This window comes from Barbus barbus, assembly GCF_936440315.1.
Source record: "Barbus barbus genome assembly, chromosome: 8".
NCBI classification, from domain to species: domain Eukaryota; kingdom Metazoa; phylum Chordata; class Actinopteri; order Cypriniformes; family Cyprinidae; genus Barbus; species Barbus barbus.
In genome coordinates, this window is record NC_136736.1 from 21,990,539 (window position 1) to 22,015,007 (window position 24,469).

At 41.4% G+C, this 24,469-nt stretch overlaps 1 protein-coding gene across 1 annotated transcript in view; it reads left to right on the forward strand.

Annotated features, from left to right (window-relative positions):
• LOC306873987 (neuronal acetylcholine receptor subunit alpha-7-like) overlaps nucleotides 1–24,469 on the forward strand; it is a 75,915-nt gene that overhangs the window by 37,113 nt on the left and 14,333 nt on the right. Inside the window, exon 4 of the mRNA XM_079423627.1 lies at nucleotides 5,938–6,047. Coding sequence (XP_079279753.1) covers nucleotides 5,938–6,047 — 110 coding nt within the window. The remainder of the gene's footprint in view (nucleotides 1–5,937; nucleotides 6,048–24,469) is intronic.

A 24,469-nucleotide genomic window follows, 5' to 3' on the forward strand; every position in this document is an offset into this window, starting at 1 on the left:
GCTCCCTCCTCTCCGCCATGGCCCATCAGTCCACCAGATCTGCCAGGCTCCCTCATCCCTCCGGCTCCGACGTGGTCTGTCGTCGACCATCCACCGCCTTGGGACTCCACCCTTCCTGCTACACCTCGTCCCTCTGTCCCTTTATTCTGACTTACTCTGAGATCATTGACTCTTTTTTTTAGAGCTCCGACTAACATATCTTTCATGAAACAAAAAATGCAGTCCAAAGGAGGTGCACCAGAGAATAGCAGCCTTGCACAGATCATTTCAAAAGTTATGAGGTCAGAAACCCAATTATAAGTCAAGCTCCCAGAAACAGACCTGGTCCTGCTCCACTTCAAGCTGTTTTTACTTTAGTTGTAAATCTGCCTGATGTGACCAAGGGGTGTGACATTAAACCCATAGAAGCCATTGAAATGTCATTATCTTGTTGCTCTGAGGACTGAAACCTTTGTTATCATCACCTGCAAGCCATGCAACTGGAACAACCTATTTAAATTTCAAATAATTCTGCATTAGTTATGTATACTTAGACTGTAGAGGCTATTGGGTTTTCCCGTTTAGAACAACAGTGTGTTGTTGACCAACCCAAATTCTGGTCAGCCTCAACCTCTGGTTATTGTAATATTATTCTAACTATTTGTACGTGAGAAATCACAGCGTGATTATATAAAGTTACTTAGAAGAACTTAAGTTGGTCACCTTGGTTCTATAGTAATGGTCATGACCTCTGGTTAGATATAGTCTTAATTAAGTGTTTACAGATCTATGGGGACTAATAAAAGTATTCTAGATTGAGCTAAGTATTGCACGAGCCGTCTAGAATATTAGTCAGTCGCCTCAGTCTAATGACCAAGATTGATGAGTTTGTGAATACGAGATCCGTATACCGGCCGGTACGAGACTCAGAATGTTATAGGAATAAGATTAATGAGATTTAATACGATGAAAGAGCGAAATAGAATAATCAAATGTCAGAATAATAATAATTAGAAATGAAGAAACAACCAATTGGCATTTCAACCTAAATTTGAGGTCATAGCAAGATCATAAAGTCAGATTAGATCATAAAATGGAGTCAGATTATAATTTAACCTAAATGTATTAACTTTGCGCGCTGAAAAGACAGAACACACAGAAAACCTTCATACACCATTGGATACCTCCACTGGGCCAGTTTGTGGATCTTACAGTTTGCCCTTTTGTGGATTATTAAAGACTATTTGCATTGTTCATCGTCTTCTTCTTGTGTTTTATTCACCGTAGCAGTGACACATAAATGTTGCTTCTCTGGCTCAAATAATGCTAAAACTGTATTTTACTGTATTTTTATGGATAACTCACAGAGTAAATTGTAGTGTAAATTAATTAAATGAAATAGATGATTGGCTTTTTAACTGAAAGGTGGGACTTCCATTCCTAAAACCGTCATATTGAACATTATAATTTCTCTCCTTCATCTTATACAAAGTAGTCCATGTCCTCCCCCTTATACTGTTACGGCATCATTTTTGAAAGTCTAATAGCAATTTAGCTTGTTTTAAACATGACGGTCCCTGTGTTCCTGTCCTGCCCAATTATGCCGCTCAGTGGTAAGTCTTCCTCAAATGCTCATTGTTCAGACATCACCCTGGAAAGCAAAAAACAACAACAGAATTATTTGAAATTTAAATAGGTTGTTCCAGTTGCATGGCTTGCAGGTGATGATAACAAAGGTTTCAGTCCTCAGAGCAACAAGATAATGACATTTCAATGGCTTCTATGGGTTTAATGTCACACCCCTTGGTCACATCAGGCAGATTTACAACTAAAGTAAAAACAGCTTGAAGTGGAGCAGGACCAGGTCTGTTTCTGGGAGCTTGACTTATAATTGGGTTTCTGACCTCATAACTTTTGAAATGATCTGTGCAAGGCTGCTATTCTCTGGTGCACCTCCTTTGGACTGCATTTTTTGTTTCACTTTTAACAATAAATTCGAGTTCTAAACAAAATTCAAAAGGAGAATGTATAAAATATTTATATTTCACCGCAGGATTTAAATGAACATCATATTGCCATGATGTTGCTGAACTGTTTTCAGAGCCCAAGAGTGCTTTAAGATGAGCAGTTTTATCAGACTTTGAATATATTCCAGTTCTGCATTTAGAACTCATCTGGATATTATTTACTTGAGTAAAAGCTTCCATGCTGAGAAACATAACAAACCAAGGTAATTGCTAAAATGCCCGAGACCACTAAAGGTGCAAAACATAAGCACATTAAATATATTTGGTAAACATAATCAGGCTAAAAGCAGGTGAGTGTGAAATTTCATGAAAGACATGTTCGTAAATGTGTATATACTCAAATGGCACCAATTGGCTAGCGCAAACTGTGGGTTTTAGTTGTTAAAAGGTGTTTCTATCTGTCTGAAACATTGCTCAGCTCAAATTCACCTTTATTGACCTCATCAGCCATAATGCATGAGTTTAGCCAACTGGGCACTTAACCATGAAATTAAGCAGGATAAGAACTTTTCCACAAAGGGGCCGCTCTGATTTTGAACCCAACATTCAGACCAATTACTTTCCAAAGTGCCAAGCAGGCTTAGAGACAGACCTTACGCAGATGATCTCCCACAAACTGACTTTTGATTTGTTGACGTTGCAATGTATGGCCCACAGATGGATGTCTCATGTTAAATGTAGCATGAGATACACAGGTTTATGATCGAGATAAAGGCTGAGAGAGAGATGAGAGGTAAAAGTGATGGTTGTAACTGTTGTGGTGTGTTTTGTTCCTACATCTCTCAAATGTCAGCATATAGTAGCTACATCTGTCTTCTACAAAGCTCAGTTGCTTTAATGTATATTGATTTTGAATAGGCGTTCCATTGTTGTGGTCTCCTCCAACAGGCCCTTTTGACTTAACTGCAGCTTTTTACCCTTTCTGCCTGCCATTCCTTGTGTCTAAAAAATACATTTTAATTGGGGTTGTCAAAAAGTATTGTTTTTCAAAAAGTATTACATTTCTTTTCATTCATTTAAGTTGTAACCTGTCATTCTTACCTCAACAAGCTATTTCTATATGATTTAACATGTAACATTTCTTGTTGGTAGAATAAAGTTGAATGTAGAATGGTATAATCTTAAATAAAGTTAATCAAAATGTTCTTGAAAGGTTTTTCATGAGTTCACTTATAAAAATAAATAGCACAAATGTATTACATTTATTTTATTAAATAACTTTATTATTAAAAAATAAAAATAAATGTTACATTTGTCATTTTTTATTTGTATTATATTTGTATATTTAATATATGCAAATAATTTTAAAGTATAAAATGAAAATATCAGCACAAATCATTAAAATATATAAATACAAATTTGGTCAAAATTATTTTCTCACCTTATCTTTATGGTTCAAAAATCTGTTGCTTAAAAAACACGAAACTGCATGTGACAGTGGAACTGTTGTTTTCTTCCTATGCTTTTATTAGATATGGAGTAGAAACAGTATGTTCTACTGTACGTATGTGTTGCAGTACATATATGAAATACGTATGTGCAGCGCACCTTCCTTGATCCTTTCATGATGTCAGTGCCGAGCAAGCTATTGTGTCTGGAGAGAGAGACAGCACCTCAGGGAATACGCTCAAGCACACTGGGACATCTGAGCCACAGAGACACAGAGAGAGAGAGATGTGTGGATCAGAAACTCCTCTTTCCTCCTGACTGATCTGATGTGATCTGTGAGGATGAAACAAACATGATTTTCCCCCTGTCGTTTTAACTCAATTAACTTTGCATCAGTGAACACACACAAACACACGTAATCAGAAATAGTTGAAAGGTCGTATTATAATGACAGCAATCTGTAATATATGAGATAAAGAGGGACAAAAAGTAATAAAGAATATATGTGCTTAACCTACATTAACCTACATTTTTTTGTGGAAAGCCATGCCAGTTTTTTGAACATGCTCGGGAACTTCTACCAAAATTTCCAAGAGTTACGGGGATAGTTCATCCAAATTTTTAAAAACTAATTTACTCACCCTCATGTCATTCCAAACTTATAAGACTTTCATCAATCTTCAGAACACAAATTTAAATGTGCATGCTTGATGTGCAAGAACACACCTTGTTTATTCTTGCCCTAAGCAAATATGTTTGTGCTTCCATTGACCATAATTGATGCGTTCTATGCATGTGTGTTGATCCGTGTTTACAGTGGAGGACAAAATTATTAGAACACTAGTATTTTCACCAGCTAAAAATGGTTTTAAGTCAGTTATTTCTATCTTTGCTGTAGTGTGTCAGTAGGAAATATTAGTTTACATTTACAAACATTCATTGAGCGATTAATTGTAATAATCCATTGAGATTTTTGGTTACACTTTATTTCGATAGTCCAATTTAGACATTCTACTAGCTATAAGTAACTTTGTAACTACAAGTCAACTAATTCTCATTAATTTGCAGCTACATGTCTACTAACTCTTAGGAGGGTAGGTTTAAGGTTAGTAGAATTAGTTGACATATACTTGCAAAGTTTCTCATAGTCAGTATGTTGTATGTTGTGGACCCATCAAAATAAAGTGTTAGCAGATATTAAGCAGACAATCTACCAATACTCTAATGACTGCTAGTTGACATGTAGTTGCAAAGTTACATACTGTTAGTAGAATGTCTAAAGTGGACTATCGAAATAAAGTGTTACCAGATTTTTGTTTGCACAAGGAGTCTGACAACAGCCAGTGCTCCACATAGAGATCTGATCATCATCTAGTCTGTCTGGAATGACATGAAGAAACAGAACAAAGTGAGACAGACTGAATCCAGAAGAACTGTGGGAACGTCTCCAAGATGCTTCAAGAAGCTACAGTACTGTTAAAAGTTTTAGGCACTTGTGTAAAATGCTATAAAATGAGGATGCTGTCAATAATAATGTTATAAATATATTTTCTTTATCAATTAACCTCTATTAACTAAATTAAATCAACATTTGGTGTGACCATCCTTTGGCCACAGTTCTTCCGGATTAGTACACTATATAGGGGACAGGGAACGATTCAGACAGTGTAAATATGCTTTCCAATTGAGGGAAAAAAGAAGTCTGGTTTCGCACTGTCACGCTAACCACCGCACCGCACACACACTCTGCTCCGGTCCAGAGACACGATAGCACGGAGCGGATCGGACGTATTGGACCTATTTGAATTCTACACAGAATGCTATATTTTATAGCAATATGGATGAGATTGTGGCTGTCATACCCTGTCAAATGCGGCTTTACGGAGCTCAACGGCCCTGAACGGCTTTAGCCAATGCTGTGATATATATAGCTAATGGCTATTTTAAAAAGGGGCGGGGCTGCTTGATATGTCCTGCCCTGTCTTCCTGTTTCAGTTAAAATGACGTCAACACATAGAATAACGCTGCGTTTCAAAGCACTTCAGGGGACCTTTAAGAAAGCTTTAAAAAAAGAATATATTATGCTAAATCCACAGTGGCACCACATATTATCCTGCCCTCTAATACAGCGGGGAGGCAACTTAAGGCCATAGAAAATATAGCCAAGGGCCGTCTACACCTCTGAAAAGGGATTAGGTGGAGTCCAGGCACAAAGAAGGGAAATGTTCAACACACATTACTCATACTAAAAAGCTTGATTTTTAGTGACTTTATTGAATTTTAATTATTGGCATCTTTATCTTTCGTTTTAGCATATTGTGTTATATTCAGCTTTGTATTGCATATGCATATGCCTTTGCTCTGTGTTTTATGTGTATTTATGTTCTCTTCTTATTTCCCAGAGGTAAATTTACATGTGTGTACCCTGGGAAGACCACAGCTGTGTGATTGTGTTTTCTGGCTCTGTGTGTCCAATTTGTTTGTGTCTTAGCAGTCAAGCATTTTAATGGTGTTGAATCTGATGTGTGTTTTGTGAATTCAGGCATGGACGGATGTCTATCTGAGCTGGAACCCTGATAACTATCCTGGTGTTCAGACCCTGCGTTTCCCATCCAATCAGATCTGGACACCTGATATTCTGCTGTATAACAGGTAAAGGACACATTGTCACATTTATATAATTTTGTTTCCTTGGAGCCCACAAATAGTGTGTTCTTCTTAAACCTGCCTAATGATCGTTTTTATTTCAGTAAAGCAATAAGCCACAGGAGGCTGTTCACACAGTACAACACATACAACACACTCCAGTGGCTTATTGATTTTCTAAGACAGCAGCAGCAGCAATACAATAAAAGTACCTTCAGTGGTAAGAATAAGTGGTTACACTTCAGTTTAGGGTGTGTAATTCTAGTTCCCTTTCAGTCGGTCACTCCGAGTCAGAGAGACCAATCCACTTCGAGTGTAACTAAACGAGCCAATGGACATTGGCATGCGATCATTGCATCCAGCTGCCGCTGATCACAGCGTGAGTATAAGAGGCAGCAGGTGCACCGCATTAATTCATCCTTTCGCTTCGGAGCCGAGCGGTAGTGGTGAAGCTACTGCTCTCCCCTTCCAGAGAGTGTTCTGCGAGCGAGTGTGGCGTTACGGCGCAGCAGCGGTGGTCACGTCGGACGGGAGAGAAAGATCGTCTTCTTGCTGACAGCCACACTAGGAGTGTGCGGTGGCCAGCTCCCCTGCGTGCTTCAGCACTAGAAGAGCATTTCTCTGAAAGAGCATTTCTCTGAAAGAGTAACACCCGTCTTTTTTAAGATGTCTTATCACCCGTGCGTTTCTGGGTGTGGTCATTTCCTGGCGCCTCAGGATGGTCACGATCGCTGCCTCACGTGTCTGGGCATCCAGCACGCTGAGGGGGCTTTCGTGGATGGTTCATATTCTTCTTGTGGGGACATGACCATCTCGGAGTTGCGTAATAGACTCTGCTATGTCAAACATGGCGGAGTCCCTCTGCCTCTGCCGCGATCCGGCGTTCGGCCCGGCACCTGGTGCGCTGCTGCATCCGGTCTGAGGATTACGGTGAGGGCTTCCCCAAGAGGAGTTCCTCACCCCTCAAGCGTTCCGCAGCCGGTGGGGCTGCCGTCGGAGCGGGCTGGGACCTCTGCAGAGCGGGGTACACCCCCCGTATCCTTCGTTGCTCCCCCTGACGACCAGATGTCGATCGCTGCATCTGAGGGTGAGCTCTCTCTCTCTCCGGGGATGACGACTCGACTGCGTTGCCCCCTTCGGGTGTGGTAGCGTTGGCCGAGCCAGACCCAGAGATGATGGCTATGCTTTCCCGGGCTGCAGAGAATGTCGGGCTCGTGTGGAATCCTCCACCACGTCCCTATCCTTCGAGGCTGGACGAGTGGTTTCTCGGTGGGGGTCGCGCTGGTTCTCAGCGCCCCCCTCCGGTGCCATTCTTTCCGGAAGTTCATGAGGAGCTTACAAGATCGTGGAAGGCACCTTTCACTGCCCGACACAAATCTTGTGGCTCCTCCGCCCTCACCACCCTCGATGGTGGGGCCATTTTGGGGTACGCGGGCATCCCCTCGGTGGAGCGGTCTGTGGCCATGCAACTGTGTCCAACAGCCGCTACCACCCTGCGGGGTGACCAGTGTCTCCCCTCACGGGCCTGTAAGTATTTGTCAGGTCTAACTGGCAGTGCTTATAGAGCCTGTGGGGTGGCGGCTTCTGCCCTCCATGCCATGGCGTTACTGCAGGTCCAGCAGGCCAAAGCCCTGAAAGACCTGCACGAGGGTGGTCACGACCTGGTGGTTCTACATGAGCTGCGTGCTGCGACGGACCTCGCGCTTCGAGCAACGAAGGTGACCGCACAGTCTCTGGGTCGTGCGATGTCCACGCTAGTGGTCCAGGAGCGCCATCTCTGGCTGTGTCTCGCTGACATGAAGGAGCAAGAGAAGGTACAGTTCCTGAATTCTCCCATGTCACAGACCGGCCTCTTCGGCGACACTGTCGAGAGCTTTGCACAGCAGTTCTTGGCAGCACAGAAGCAGACTGAGGCGATTAAGCACATCATGCGCCGGACGAAACCTGCTGCTTCCACCCCGGCGGCAGCCCCTCAGCCTGCTCATCGCCGTGGGTGCCCCCCTGCGGCTGCCCCCGCTCCCACGCAGCCGCAGCAACCTTCCACCAGGCAGCGTCGTGGAGCCGGTCGCAGGCAGGACGCCCAGCCCGTCCAGGCCCCCCCCAAACCTGGCGGCAAGCACAGGTGCAAGAGGCCCTGAGACAGGCGACCCAGAGATGGAGGAGACTGCTTGTCAGGAGATGGTGACCGCACCACTCCCTCCCCCGGGGGAGGGCCGGGTGGAGAATATTTTGTTTAATTTAGTTTTTGTTCCCCAAAACATCAATAAAAGAGCGGGATCACTTCCCTCCTCCTCTCTCGCCAGGCAGCGGGTGGTTGCCCAAGAGCACCACTCCTGCCCATTCGTGGAACCAGGTAAGGGCGGTAGCACTCGAGTCCCCGCTTCAAGTCGTCAAACGCCAGGCTCTCACAAGCCTCAAGCTGGGTTACTGTGTTTCTTCCTGCACGAGGAGGAATCAGGTGAGTGTTACACTACACACCCAGACCCCGCCCCCTGCCATCACAGGCCAGGCCGTCACAGGCCCCAGGGCGGGTCCCTCTGTTCCACCTCGCTGCCCCTCCACTGGTACGTCGGTGGCCCTGCTGGTCCTGCTGGCACGGTCTCTCGGAGCCTGGCTAGCGCTCCCCAGTCCGTCTCGGAGGCTCCTGCGGACCATCAGACTCAGCTACGCGATTCAGTTCACCCGGCGTCCCCCCAAGTTTAGGGGCATGCGGTTCACTTCAGTCAAGGCCATCGATGCCCCTGTCTTGCGTGCGGAAAATCGCAGTCCTGCTGGCAAAGGACGCGATAGAGCCGGTCCCTCCAGCCGATATGAGGTCGGGGTTTTACAGCCCTTACTTCACTGTGCCCAAGAAAAGCGGTGGGTTACGACCGATCTTGGATCTGGCAGTTTTGAACCGTGCACAAGATGCCATTCGAGATGTTGATGCAGAAATGCATTTTCGAGTGCGTCGGTTCCCTAGATTGATTTGCAGCGATCGACCTGAAGGACTGGCTCTATGGCCGAATCCCGAGGTGGGCGTGGAAACGTGGTACTCACCGGGTTCAGATTACACTGGCCTGCCGCAAAACCTTCAGCCCGTGGTCAGATCCCTCGTTCCTTCGGACAGGAGTGCCCCTGGAGCAGGTATCCAGATGCCTGGATACGGGCATGCAGTGTCAGGGGTATGGACGGGTCCCCAACTGCTTTGGCATATCAATTGCCTCAAGCTGCTGGCAGTACGCCTTGCCTTGAGCCTCCTCAGAGGGCGCCTTCAGGGCAAGGCCGTTCTGGTCCGTACGGACAACACTGCGACCGTTGCGTATATCAACCGGCAAGGCGGTTTACGCTCCCGTCGCATGTCGCAACTCGCTCGCCACCTGAGTTCAGCATCTGAGTTGCCTTCGTGCCATCCACATCCCTGGAGTGTTCAATCGGGCAGCCGACAAGCTGTCTCGAGCAGCACTTCCAGGGGAGTGGAGACTCTATCCCCAGGCGGTCCAGCTGATTTGGAGTCGGTTCGGAGTTGCTCAGGTAGACCTGCTTGCATCTCCGGAAACCACCCACTGCCAGTTGTTCTACTCCCAACCGAGGCTCCCTCCCTACCCTCTTGGGATTTGGCATTGGTGCTAAGAGCCCTACAAACTGCTCCCTTTGAACCTTTACAGTCAGTCAAATTGAAGTTTCTCTCTATGAAAACCCTACTCCTCACTGCATTGGCCTTGATCAAGAGGGTGGGGGACCTGCAGGCATTTTCGGTCGACGAATCGTGCCTTGAGTTTGGGCCGGCTGACTCCAGTGCAACACTGAGGCCCCGGCCCGGCTATGTGCCCAAGGTTCCTACCACTCTCTTCAGTGACCAGGTAGTGAACTTGCAAGCGCTGCCCCTGGAGGACGCAGACCCAGCCCTATCTTTGCTCTGTCCTGTACGTGCACTGCGACAGTACGTGGATAGATCTCAGAGCTTCAGGACCTCAGAACAGCTCTTTGTCTGTTACGGAGGACAGCAGAAGGGGAAGGTTGTCTCCAAGCAGAGGATGCCATCACCTTGGCTTATGAAGCACAAGGTGTGCCCTGCCCGCTCAGGTTGATTGCTTACTCCACTAGGGGTGTCGCATCGTCCTGGGCGCTGGCTCTTGGTGCCTCGCTAGCAGACATCTGTAGAGCTGCTCCCAACACGTCCGCTAAGTTTTTTAGCCTACGTGTCGAACCGGTTTCCTCCTGTGTTCTCACCTCAAACGGGTAGTGGCACTGAGAGGCCCGGCTCAGAGTCGGCTTGCAGCGTCCTTACGCCTAATTCTCCAGAGAGTTCCTTAACCAGGCAAACCCTGTCGAGTCCTCCAGCACTCCGGCGTCCAGACGTGGCAGAGCGTCTGGCGCCAGGCCTTTCAGCCAATGAATTCTTGAGATCTGGTGTGAGCCTAGTGCCCATATGAGAGACCCTGCTGGGATCCCATATGTGTATTCTTATTAGAGCCGTGTTCCCCTGGCAGACCACGTTCTGCCATCTCTGATGATGGAGCCTAAGCCATCTCAGAGACTTCCATGTGCAATAGGGCCCTACGGGGTTACTTCACATGTCTAAATGTCACTTAACCCCCTCTGGGAGGAGGTGACTCCGCAATGTGCCTCTTCCAAGCGGAAGGGCACACTTCCCAGTGTTATCCAAGTCCTACTGTTGGGTTGCTCAAGGAACAACAGTAGTTGACTTTCTCTGTGTAGAGCCCAGTCCTATCGTCTGCCTTATAGGAAGGATCAGGAGGCCTACACAGGGCACTGGAATGGGCAGCTTCTGTGGCGCTTTGGTAGGGATCCCAATTTCGTCGGTCATCCGACGGTTACGTATGTAACCCTCGTTCCCTGAAGGAGGGAATGGAGACGTCACATCCCGTCGCCACAGTCGCTGTACCACCGCTGAGCTGGCTCGGCTCCTTAGCGAAAGCATGAATTAATGCGGTGCACCTGCTGCCTCTTATACTCACGCTGTGATCAGCGGCAGCTGGATGCAATGATCGCATGCCAATGGCCATTGGCTCGTTTAGTTACACTCGAAGTGGATTGGTCTCTCTGGCGAGATCCTAATTTCGTCGGTCATCCAACGTGACGTCTCCGTTCCCTCCTTCAGGGAACGAGGGTTACATACTTAACCGAGACGATTTTTATATGGAGTAATATCAATATACAATGTGTGCTTACTATGGGGTTGGGATGAGAGATTGCTTTAGGGTTAGTTGCTTGTAATTGCTATAGCAAGTACCTGTAACAAATGAAATGAGGACACTGTCAAATACAGTGTTACCGGTTAATCTTAGGGCAAGATAAACAATCCTTTGGTTGTCAAGAAACAAAGCACAATGATACATGAATATAGGATTCAACTGATGTGGTCATGGTTTGTATAAAAAAGTGGGGTTACACTTTATTTTAAAGTGTCCTTGTCACAGTGTAAATATACAATTAAGTACTGAGTAATATTAATAATGTGTACCTACATATTTAAGTAAGTTGCTTGTAATTATTACAATTTACTGTTGTTACTATAGTAAGTACATCTAATGTGTAATGAGATGAGGAGTTACCAAAAGTTGGCATTTGGGGGCAAAGGTCTGGATCAGGAGTATTCATTCAATTATGCACAAACATTAGAACAGGTGATGTATTATGTAGTTTATGTTCTGTTTATGTACTGTAGATTACATTTAAACTGTTTTGGTCAATCAGTTGTTCTTTGGACGGTCTACGCTAACAGACACATGAAGTGACTAAGAGTAAATTTGTACTTCCTCTGTGTTGAATGATGGCCGACAGGGACAGAGACTGTTTAATAATACAGGAGCTCTGATCTCAACAGGAGAAAGCCCTTAAAACATATCAGAAAACAGAGCTTTATCGAGCTTACATAGACACATTTTGATGTGTCTCATATCTGTGTGGATATGGTGCTGTGATTTTTGTTAATTCTAAGTAGTCATTAAGTAGCATGAAGAAACTTTCGTCATGCATGCTGACACAGGTAATGGTCCACATGTGATGTTTCACAGCACCCAAACATGCATAATAAAGTCCTTTATTATATTTTTGCAGAATGCTAAAGCAGGGACAGTTCATCTAAAAATGAAAATGCTGTCATCAGTTACTTATCGTCTAAACCTTTATGACTTTCTTTCTTACCAAGAACTTAAAAATATATTTTTGTTATTGATCGGGGGCGGGGGCACTTCAAATGTGGTCACCCTAGGGCACTACACTGTGCTAATCCGGGCCTGTCTGTATGCACCTACAAATAATTAACTGCACTTCAAAAATAAAAAAATGAAACACCCAAAACTGTATATGGCATCATAATGAAGATGAACTATATATTTATACATGAAATTCTGGAGGGGACATCAGATGGCGTCGCGTGGTGACGTAATGACGTGTGCCATTAATCGATCTATGTACTATAACAAGTAAAACGGGAACATAAAAGGATTATTCTAAAAGCAACTCATGTAAACACCTTAATCATACTGTCTTATTCAGAATAAGATAAATAATTAGATTACTGATGTCCATGTAAACATAGTCACTGTCTGGTCTAGTTTGTTAACAGTTTTAATCTCCAGAGGGGTTGATCTACCATTGTCATCATTGTTCCCTTTCATTGTGCAATTAATTATGTGCAATACCCAACACACTATTTACAGGTGCATCTCAATAAATTAGAATGTCTTGGAAAAGTTAATTTATTTCAGTAATTCAACAAAAATTGTGAAACTCGTGTATTAAATAAATTCAGTGCACACAGACTGAAGTAGTTTAAGTCTTAGGTTCTTTTAATTGTGATGATTTAGGCTCACATTTAACAAAAAACCACCAATTCAATCTCAACAAATTAGAATATTTCATAAGACCAATAAAAAAACATTTTTAGTGAATTGTTGGCCTTCTGGAAAGAATGTTAATTTACTGTATATGTACTCAGTACTTGGTAGGGGCTCCTTTTGCTTTAATTACTGCCTCAATTCGGCGTGGCATGGAGGTGATCAGTTTGTGGCACTGCTGAGGTGGTATGGAAGCCCTGACTGTGGAAACATCACACTGGACTTCAAGCAACATGGATTCTGTGCCTCTCCACTCTTCCTCCAGACTCTGGGACCTTGATTTCCAAATTAAATGCAAAATTTACTTTCATCTGAAAAGAGGACTTTGGACCACTGAGTCCAGATCTTTTTCTCCACAGCCCAGGTAAGACGCTTCTGACGTTGTCTCTGGTTCTGAAGTGGCTTGGTAGCCCTTTTCCTGAAGACGTCTGAGCGTGGTGACTCTTGATGCACTGACTCCAGCTTCAGTCCACTCCTTGTGAAGCTCTCAAAAGTGTTTGAATCAGCTTTGCTTGACAGTATTCACAAGCTTGCAGTCATCCCTGTTGCTTGTGCACCTTTTCCTACCCAAATTCTTCCTTCCAGTCAACTTTGCATTTAATATGCTTTGATACAGCACTCTGTAAACAGCCACCCCTTTCAGTAATGACCCTTTGTGACTCTGTGACCCTCTTTGTGGAGGACGTCAATGTTCGTCTTCTGGATTATTGCCAAGTCAGCAGTCTTCTCCATTATTGTGGTTTCAAAGAACAAGAGATACCCGGCATTTATACTGTAGGGATGGTCATAATTGAAACTCAAATGTAAATATTCTAATATTTTGAAATACTGATTTTTGACTTTCGTGCTCTAATCATCAAAATTAAAACAAAAAGACTTTTGAAATGTTTTACTTTACATGCAATGAATCTAAAATATATGAAAGTTTCACTTTTTGAAATAGCTTACAAGAAAAAATGAACTTTTTCACGACATTCTAATTTATTGAGATGCACCTGTATACTTATTTAACATATAAGTATCTCTTATATAAGTATCTCTTAGATCTACCTCTTGTTTTTTTATATAATAGTTTTTACTCACTTACCTTTTATTTTATTTGTCTGTCACCAAGATACATCTCTTGTGCATAAACATACATCTGATTCTGAGTATTCAACCTTAACAATGTAAAGTAGACTATTCTGATCCTCTTCATTTAGCTACATTGCTTTTATCACATCCCATCTTTCACGAGTTCACACTTACGTATAATTAGCTGGAGCATAGTAATGCGTATTTGGCGAGTATAGTAATGCATAGTTGGTGTGTTGTCCTGGGGAAGGGCTCCGAGCTCGGGTATGGCCCGAACCCAGAGTAGCCACCCCGTATAAGTGTGGTAAGAACTCAAGTGGTAAGAACTCAAGAGTGGAGAAGGGGTTATGGAGGGATGCTTATTAACCATCAATGGATAGAGGTAAGTCTATAAGCTGTATTTATACCTGTGCGTTGATTAACTTGAGTGCGTTCCTCTTGTGTTCATTTGGCTAAGTATCTGACATGCTCCTCCCAAACTTTGTTAATAAAACATCATTTAATCCAATGTATGTGGATTCTTTCTAATATATTCCACACCCTTTTCTACTTGATCAGCAGATGTCCAGATCATTTTACAGAGGTGATTAAAACAAAGTTTACAGCAAACATACAGCTTAAGTTGAATACCACTAAAAGAAAAGAGAAAGGAGAAGAATACAGACAGAGAAGTTAGTGAGGTGAGAAGAGAATTACACACATCATTAAGCTGCTTTACCCATAGATCATCAACTCCTGATGATGGCAATGTCACTCTTCTGAAAAGAAATGAACAATGAAAGAAAGAGTTCAAGAGAGACAACGTGAGTGAAATAATACAGAAAAACTATTTCAAACCCTTTTATTCTGTCTGTCTGTCTCAAAGAAATGGTATGCAGTGTCAGTGGTTGGATGAAAGTTCTTGTGTCTTTAAAGTACCCCTATTATGGGTAATGAAAGGTTCATATTTTGGTTTTGGAATCCCCAACAACAGGTTGACATGCATGCAAGGTAAAAAACAAAACAAAAACACTTGCGTTGTCTTATAATATGCATTTGGGCGATTCCGAATGGGTGCCATTTCTGTCCCCATGACATTATAGGTACAAACATGCATAAAAATTAACAATAAAATACATTTTATAATTAAGCAAAGTGTCCTGCACATTAATCTAACTGCAAATTTAAAATATATAATTTAAAAAATTATTAAAAACTACCTAAAACACTGAAAATATAGCATTTGTGCATGTCCCCAGTGTCTAACGCTACATTTGAACATTAAATATTGTGACGAGTCGGCTGCCTCCCCCCTTATTATCATCACCACCCCGTCCCGTATTCACTGCCCTTCACTAGGCTCCCGACGGGAGTGGGTGTGTGAGAGAGGAGGGGCGCTGAAACAGCCAGGGCTGACGGCGTGTGATGAGGCGCACCTGATGTGAATAGAGCCTCATCACCGCCGCCGTTTAAATGCCGAGCGCGCCTCTCCTCGGGAGACCGGTCTCTTCCCCGTGCATGCACGCTGGTGTCCTCGTGGGTCCAGGAACTCGACAGACTGCCGCACCCGTTACGGCTGACGGGCCAAGATGCCGGGCCGTTTAATCCCCCAGAAGCTCCGGGGGCCAAGGAGTAGGACGAAGCCGCCGCCACTCGCTCCCGGACCCGAGAGGGGAGCGTGTGTGGCCACCGGACTCCGCCCCTTCCCTGGACCCTTCCTTTCTGAACACTGCCCTCCTTCACGTACCCCGCAGCACGACGAGGACACCAGATCCCCTGTTTATTTTGGACACTTTTTCCCCTTGGACACCATTTTGTTTATTATGTTTAATAAAAACCTCTCTGAGGCCTGACGCCACGCCCACTGTGTCTGTCGTTTGCTCCTCCCGCCACAATATAATGTTTATATAATATAATGTTAAAATCCTTCAGAAATCATTTTGATTTTGCATTTTTGTGTACCTCCATATCCCATCTGTGCTTTAAATACATTTATTTCAAAATAAATGTATAATATTTTCGATAAAATACACATTTTAGTCATGTCCCCAGGTTTTCACTCAGTCCTGTTACCTATGGAGTCAATTTAATACCATATATATTTGCAAGTGAATTGAAGCATTGTGAAAGAAAATAAAGTTTTGCAAAAGAAAATAAAGTATTGCGAGAAAAAAATAAGTTTTGCAACCAAAAATAAAGAATTGCAAAATATAAAATTGTTTCATTATTAACAGTGTTTGTTTAAAATCTCTTAACCTGTGGGAGGACGCCAGCGCACAGCGTTCTTTGTTTACATTAGTTCAGAGTTACTGCTAGTTTTAATGTAAAAGAATGCAATTAACTTCATAAACTATACATCATTAAAAAGGTCTAAGACTCAAGCTTCATATCGATCTCGGCTTTGTTTTTCATTTACATAACTCCTGGCATAAATTAAGAAATGGCTGTCACTGGAAGGTTAAAAAAACGAAGCTTGAGTCTTTTTGGTTTAGTTTTGTTGTTTGTAGTTTAGTCAAGTTGTGCCTCGCATTATGAAAACAATATTTGGGATACCGCGATCAAAACTTTGCATATAGACAGTTTGATGTTGAATATTCATCCAAATGATGGTGAAAACTAAATCATTTGTGTTTTAAAATAAAATTTGTGTTCAAAATATAAAGAAATGCTAATATTACTATACTGGCCACCGGAGCGCACCAACCCCGTGATGTCACATGCTGTGGTACTGCAAGATGGCAGCACCCTTGCTCCCAATGCTATAACAAAACACCTTTTTTCCTTAAAATGGTTACATTAATACATTACTAAATAATGTAAACTTAACTGACTGCTTTACTTCCACTTTAACCTCCTGTCTGTAAGCAGACACGTCACCGTCCTGGATGAGGCCGATCAGTGTGGTGTCGTCTGCAAACTTTAGGAGCTCGATAGAGGGGTCTTTAGATGTTCAGTCGTTCGTGTAGAGGGAGAAGAGCAGTGGGGAGAGAATTTTCCCAGCCTCACTAGCTGCTGCCTGTCTGTCAGGAAGCTGCTGATCCACTGACAGACGGAGGTGGGGACGGAGAGCTGTGTCAGTTTATTCTGAAGGGTTTCCGTGATGATGGTGTTAAAAGCGGAGCTGAAGTCTACAAACAGGATCCTCACATAAGTCCCTGGTCTGTCCAGATGCTGCTGGATGAAGTGCAGTCCCATGTTCACTGCATCATCCACAGGCCTGTTTGCTCTGTAGGAAAACTGCAGCGGGTCCAGTGGAGGTGGCCTTCAGATAAGCCAAAACCAGTCTTTTAAATGATTTCATGGCCACAGATGTTAGAGTCACAGGTCTGTAGTCATTAAGTCCAGTAATTTTGGGTTTCTTTGGGACAGGGATGATGGTGGAGCGTTTGAAGCATTTGGGGACTTTGCACAGCTCCAGTGATCTGTTGATGATCTGTGTGAAGATGGGGGCCAGCTGGTCAGCACAGGTTTTTAGGCAGGCTGGTGACACACCGTCTGGGCCTGGTGCTTTCCTTCTTTTATTCTTTCTGAAGACCTGGCGCACATCATCTACACTGATCTGAATTGCAGGTGTGGGGGAAGGGGGGTTGCTGGGGGTGTTAATGGTTGTGTGGAGAGGTGTTCGGGGCGGATGTGGGGTGTTTTTTCAAACCTGCAGAAGAACGCATTCAGATTGTCTGCCAGTTGTTGATTCTCCTGGGGGAGTGCTGGGGGGTGGTGTTTTGTAACTGGTGATATCTTTCATACCTTTCCACACTAAAGCATGTACGAGTGCATCAGAATGAATTTGCATTTTCATTCAGAAAAGATCAACAAGTGGCCAGGCAATATGCTAATGTTTCATGTTGACATCATGAAACGGCTTGGGATTTGTTTTAAAAATGACTCGTTTCAATGATGCAGAGTCGACTCTTTCTTTTGAGAGACAATAACTTTATACACGGTGCACTTTCAGATTTAAAACTTTGCAGGATGTTTTCATTCACTTAGAGCTGTATCACACAATGCATGAAAGGTAATTTTCAAAAATCCACAATAGGGGCACTTTAAGAGATTCATTTCAAGAGAGGACTGTTCAAAAAATGTGGGGAAATAACAGGGGTGGGTGCAATTCATTTTAAGTGTCTTTTCCTGTCCTGATGCACACATACATGCTGTAATCAGTGATAACATATTGTGAAAATCAAGGTGTTGTCATATTTGCTTCTTGTTTTATATTTTAGAACAATTTTTTCCCAAGAAATCAGAATTTTTTATAAGAGCTAGTCAAGAGCTAGTGTTTGCTGACATACATGTTATAGTCTGATATCATTCGGAATAGATGATGACTCTGAAATGTGTGCAGATATATACACTACACTCTGTAGATATTATATTACAGTTTTTCTCAATCACTTTGGCTCAGTTATTGAATTTCAGTTTGTATGTTTTTTTCTCAAAAAAATAAGTTCAGATATCCGAACAGTTAGTTTCTTGTTCACATCAGATTTTAAATTGCATGTGTTTTGGCACGTGTGCAAATTCGCCAAAATGTCCACTAAGTTGGCAAATGGCTTGCTATTAGGGTGCCAAATGGGTGGAAGCTTTACAGAATTGTTGGAAACTTTCCAGGATTTTTTTGGAAACTTTAGAAAACTTTGGTAAATTTTCTAAAACTTTTGGAATGTTTTCAGTAAATTTGCTGGACATTTTCTGCCTCTTTGCAACCTTGCCATCGTAATGAAATAAGAATCACAATCAATCAACAATGTTTGGAAGCATAGGCTCTATATGGAGTTTGCCCAGCACAAGCACTACCATTTTTGAACAAGGAGGAATGTCACAACTCTGAACAGCAGCAGCTGCAACAGTACTAAATACATTTAAATTTGTACAATACATTTATCTCTAGAAATGTGTTACATGTAAACTGAAATTTCCAGCAAACAGTTATGACAATTGCACTTAGAATTTTAAGAAAAATTGCCAAAACAATTGTGAAAAACTGTAATGTATTGTGCATAGCAGTGTGCTATATTTGCAGTGTAAATCCCAACATAATCACTCTCTCACTTCACACTTAATGCCCCCTTATCTGTAATATAAAACATGCTGTGAGTTGGCCGTGTTTGTGTGTGCTGACAGAGGACAGATGTAGTGTTATGTATTATTTAGACAGAGATGCTCAGAGGTCAGATTCACTTTCCCTACCACCACCCTCTTTTTATATAATGGACTGCACTGATTACAAGACTTCCATCCCCCCCATTTCTTTCTTTTTGTTCTTTCAAACATCATAGTCTTTTGTGTGTATTCTGCAGAAATGCATGATTACAAATATTTGCCACAAATTTCAGTGATAAAGATGATCAGTGGTATTTCCCTTCAGTTCCTCCTAATGTTTTTCTATTGACAACCATTCTAAAATGTCTGTGTATTCTGACAATCAATCAATCAATTAATCAATCAATCAATCAATCGATCAATATTCCTAGCATCATTTAAATTGCTAATGTGTAATTCTATTATAGCAGATCTTTAAACCAGGGTGTCATTTTGTATTGATGGGCCTGTTCTTGGTGTTGTCTTAATAAGAGTAGTAATCCAGGTTTATTATATGATCTGGATTGAGTACAATAATTAAAATGAACTTGTCATAGTAGAACTACAACTACATATGGTGTGCCAGATTTTGTGTGCAACACTCATTATAGAGCATATTGCAGCTGGGTGATTTTATTAGTGACAAAAATTACTGGGCTTGAAAGACAATGTAATAAAACATTTGGTGAGTTACTAAAAATGTTTCACTATTCTTAAAAGTGGTAAATAAAACAAAACAATAAACAATCTGATAAAGATAAACAAATCTGGCTGGAAGAATATGCCAGATGATTTGAAAGAAACTGCAACTTGTGCATGTACAATGTGTTTGACAGGTGTCAGTCCTCTGTCGTGTGTGTCATGTGTTCCTGCCTCTTGTGTCCATATTTGGTTTGTTTCCTGTCCTCGTCTAGTGTGATTATTAGTTAATTCTTGTCCAGCCGTGTTTGTCTAATTGTCTATGATTATCCCTTGTATATTAGTCCTGTCTGTTCAGTTAGATTTCGTCTGGTCTATTCGTTACTCCCCGGTGTTCCTGGCTGTGTCTGCCTTGCCTTGTCCTAACATGTCTTGATGTCTTCATTAAAGACATATATTTGAGTTTACATCCTCGTCTGCATGTTCCTGTTTCCTCCTCGTGTGTGCACCGTGACAGCAGGGTTCAAACCATTCCGAATTTTGCATCAAAATCGCTTGATGGTACAACATTAATAAGACCAATAATGAACATCTTGTGTGTTACAACTGCACTAACAAATTGAATGGAAACATTACCAGGTCCTCTTGTGTTCATTCATATATGAATGAAAATTAAAATGCTTATTTTTGACTCTGACATCCTTCATAAATGTATCACACAACAAATAAAATACAGGAGAAACTGTGGCAAGGTGCTTTACAACATTTGCCAATCACAAGAAAACTGTTTGACTTAAGAAGCATGATGTGTAGAAGGAAGGAAATGTATTGAAGATTTAGATCTTCCAACTTAGTATAGTTATTAGTTATTATTCACTTACTAAAGTGATGACCTGCATGTTCTATTATTCATTACTGTATTGGTCTAGATTGGTCCCATGTGCTCTGCAAACAGTTTATTTCCACCTTAAACCACCCTAAAAATAACTTCATATTCTCGATAATCATTTGGTTTTAATTTAACACATTTGTCATGGACAATTAGAATTGCTACTAAATGTGCCTGTATGATAGAGAGAAATGGGAGCTGTATTTTGTGTCAGTGACTGACAGCAGTAATTGCCTTCTCTATGGCCAGGCTTCATAAATCTGCATTATGCAAATGTCTTTTGTCGTAGCTTGACAGGTGTCACCTCTTCCTAAAGCTGCATTACAACAACTTACTTGCTGTTTGAGGAAAATATGTAAAGAGCTTTTAATCTACATCATCTGAATTCTGCCAGATCATGCACACCTTAAAATATCGCTCATGGCCACTCAGCCAATTACAATGATCCTCTTGGCAGAAAACTGTAGCTAAAGCATCATGCCATGTTAAGATGAATATATTAAGAGATGAACATCCAGAGATGCTGACTGTGCTGTCTGACTCTGAGGATGAGTCGAAAGAGGTTAAACCTCTAAAGACACGACAGGATGCATTTAGCTAAAATATTTAATGTGGATGGATGGTGTGGTGCCAGTGGTGTAAATGTAGTACAGTGGAGTGGAAATGCGCGTGAAAAACTCTTAATGTGTTTTAAAACAACAACCAATTAAAATCAAATTTCTCACACATTTCACTTGCCATATACACTGTACTTCAACGACAATGGCACCATAATTGAAATAGATATTTTTACTCTTAACATGACTTATGCATTAAGACAGCGATATTAAAGTATCAAGAGTGCAGAATATGAATGCAATGCGCAAAGTTTTAAGTTAAGCATTTACCTCCCACTGTAAACAGTGGTAACGTGTAATTGTTAAACAGATATTTCGACCCTTAAATTTAGTTTTTTAAATTTTCCACGTTCATAGACTAAATACTTTCCTGCAGGGATTTCAGCCCGAATAAACATTATTCAATAAACGCATCAATGAAATGATAATTCATTGCATATATCAGTTATCTAAATGGGGGAGACAGACTCAGTAATATGTTGCAGCAGGTGCACAATAAATTTTCATACATGACATCACTGCTGGTGGGAGGGGCCCCATCACAATCTTTTGTGGGGGGCCTCAAAGATATGTGTGGTATGCCACTGTGCATTAAACTGGAGACATCTGTGCCAGTTAAGCAATATAATGTAAATGTGTCAGAAGCTAAAAAAGAAGTGTGATCATCCATTGATTCTATTTGTTTTAGAATAGATTGGATTAGTGTTGAGTAGAGTGGATTAGTATCTGGTATGAATCTGATTATTTTGTATGTGTCTGCGGATTGTTTTAGTATGAAGATTCATGGAGAATGCTTCAGTGCACAATGGAAAGTTGTCAACTTAATGTTATCTCTGAGAGCCAAGAGGATAATGTCAAAGAGATGATTCTTTTCTTCAGCTACACAATGAACCACCTGTTGTCCACATTAACACTAAAACTGAATGTATGACGTCAGCTACTAACTAAAGAACATTCATTCTTTAATACTGCTCTCAGTGAGATTTTACATCAATGATTGAGAGGAGGAGATACAACCAGCTGTAAGTGATTCCATTGACACTAGTGCCATAGAATTGCTGAAATGAAGATTCCAGTTTTATTATACACATTTTAGGTTCCGTTTTTTTTTTTTTTTTTACTTAAATACTGTATGTTGAACTATTTAGACATACTATTACACTTCATTTATCCAGGTGAATAATTAATGCCAAGTGTAAGTATTACTTGTCAAAAAATATCAACTATTTCTAATAATGGGTTAACTTTGCATAGTTTTGACTTGACTGCATGACTGATTAGCAATTGAGTTACTCTTTTAGAGGCATGTAATGGATATTTTATGTTGAGCAAAAGCCTCATTGTGAGCATGACAGGTGATTTGTATGGCAAACTGGTCATTTGCAGGCTGGTTCTTGTGCTAATTGCTGTCAAAATAATTATTCTGTCATTACGTGAGATTTATTTTATTTTATTTTTTACCATGGCTGTTAGCCAGTCAGGCTCCTTTCAGTTTGGTAGGTTGTAATCTGCCAAACCACCATTAAAAAAAGGGACAGCTTTCTGAGAATGGAAAGGATTAGGGACATTATTATCTTGGCAATGCAGCTGAAAGGTCATCTTTGTCCGACAGCAAAGAGCAGTGACAGTTAAAATCATGTTATGGAACTTTGATTGGGATTTTGTCCTTTATGACTTTAAAAAAAGATTTTTAAGAAAAGTTTTAAGATTCAAAGGAATGTCATAGGAGAATATCACAAATGGGCAGTACTTCAGTGATTACAATATTTGCATTTTGTTTTAAGTTACATAATGGTATTTGTGTTTTTAGCTCAAAGCCAGTAATAAAACAGTGTGAAGAATAAGTAAAATCCAAAAAAAATATATATATATATGTATATATTATATATATTTTTTTTTTTCATTGATTGAAAATAAAATATTATATTTGTAACACCAAATCAGCAGAGAGAGCTCTCACCAGAGTACTGACTGCTTGCCACTCCCTCTGCTGCCACTTCCTGTTTGTTGTTTTATAAGCCAGAGACTGAGCACGTCAAACTGCGAAGTATTGCCAGTTTACCTGCCTTACCAAACGTTTACCATTGTCTTTCTCATTGCCTTGCTGTGTATAACTCTGCCTGTTGACCCTCTGCCTTGTTTGCTCGTTTGGACTGATGTTTGTGTACGAACTCTTTGCCTGCCTACTGATTTCCGCCTTCTGGATTGCCCCTGTGTGTATCAACGGACTCAACTGTGATACTGGTATAGACCTCTTACCTGACTTCACGTTTCTGTTTGTTGAAACCCCTTTTAATAAACTTCTGCGAATGGATTCTAACTCTTCCTCAGCGCCATCATTACAATATTTTAAGCTTATTTTGGTTACATGACAGCATTTCTATAAGTTTCATTTAAGTTAAAATACTAAAATAACTAAAACTAAAATAGATATAAATTAAAGCTAAATAAAAATATAAAAAAACAAATGCATAATTAAAAGTGAAAATCTATAAATAAAATTGAATTAAAAATATTAATAAATGCTATCATGTCTAAATGCTGAATTTTTTTTATTTCAACCAGACCTATGCTGGCACATGCTGACTTTGTAAATATGATGCCACATAGTGCTTACAATTTCATAATGTATAACATGCATATTGCATGATATGCATATTTCAGCATTTTTGCTTTAGCATCCATAGTACTGCTCCCCGGGTGCCGCACCATAAATGGCTGCCCACTGCTCTGGGTGTGTGTTCACGGTGTGTGTGTGTTCACTGCTGTGTGTGTGCACTTTGGATGGGTTAAAAGCGGAGCACAAATTCTGAGTATGAGTAACCATACTTGGCCGTATGTCACGTCACTTTCACTTTCACTTACCTGAAGTAAAGAGTACAATTATACACAAAAACACACTGGAGTGTACTGGACATACAGCATATACATGATGCATATTTGTGTGTTCCCATTTTACACTCCCACTCACATACACACATGTACAACCTTACACAAACTCTGTCCAAATACCAATTAAATGACTAATGTGACAAATAAAAGGTCACAATGTGTATAATTACTATGACATATTTAAAACCATATTGTTTACCTACATACTAATAAGTCCTAAATGTCACTGAGGATTTATGACATTATTTTACAAAGGTATTATCAAACGCCTCTGTCCCTGCTAAGATTTTACCTGAATTTAATTTCTTAATCATACTGCTGATGGTGCGTTGGTGTGCATTTTTAATTATGAATAGGTTTTTGAATAATTCAACTGCTGGACTGCCTCCATGTAACCACAATGTCAATTGC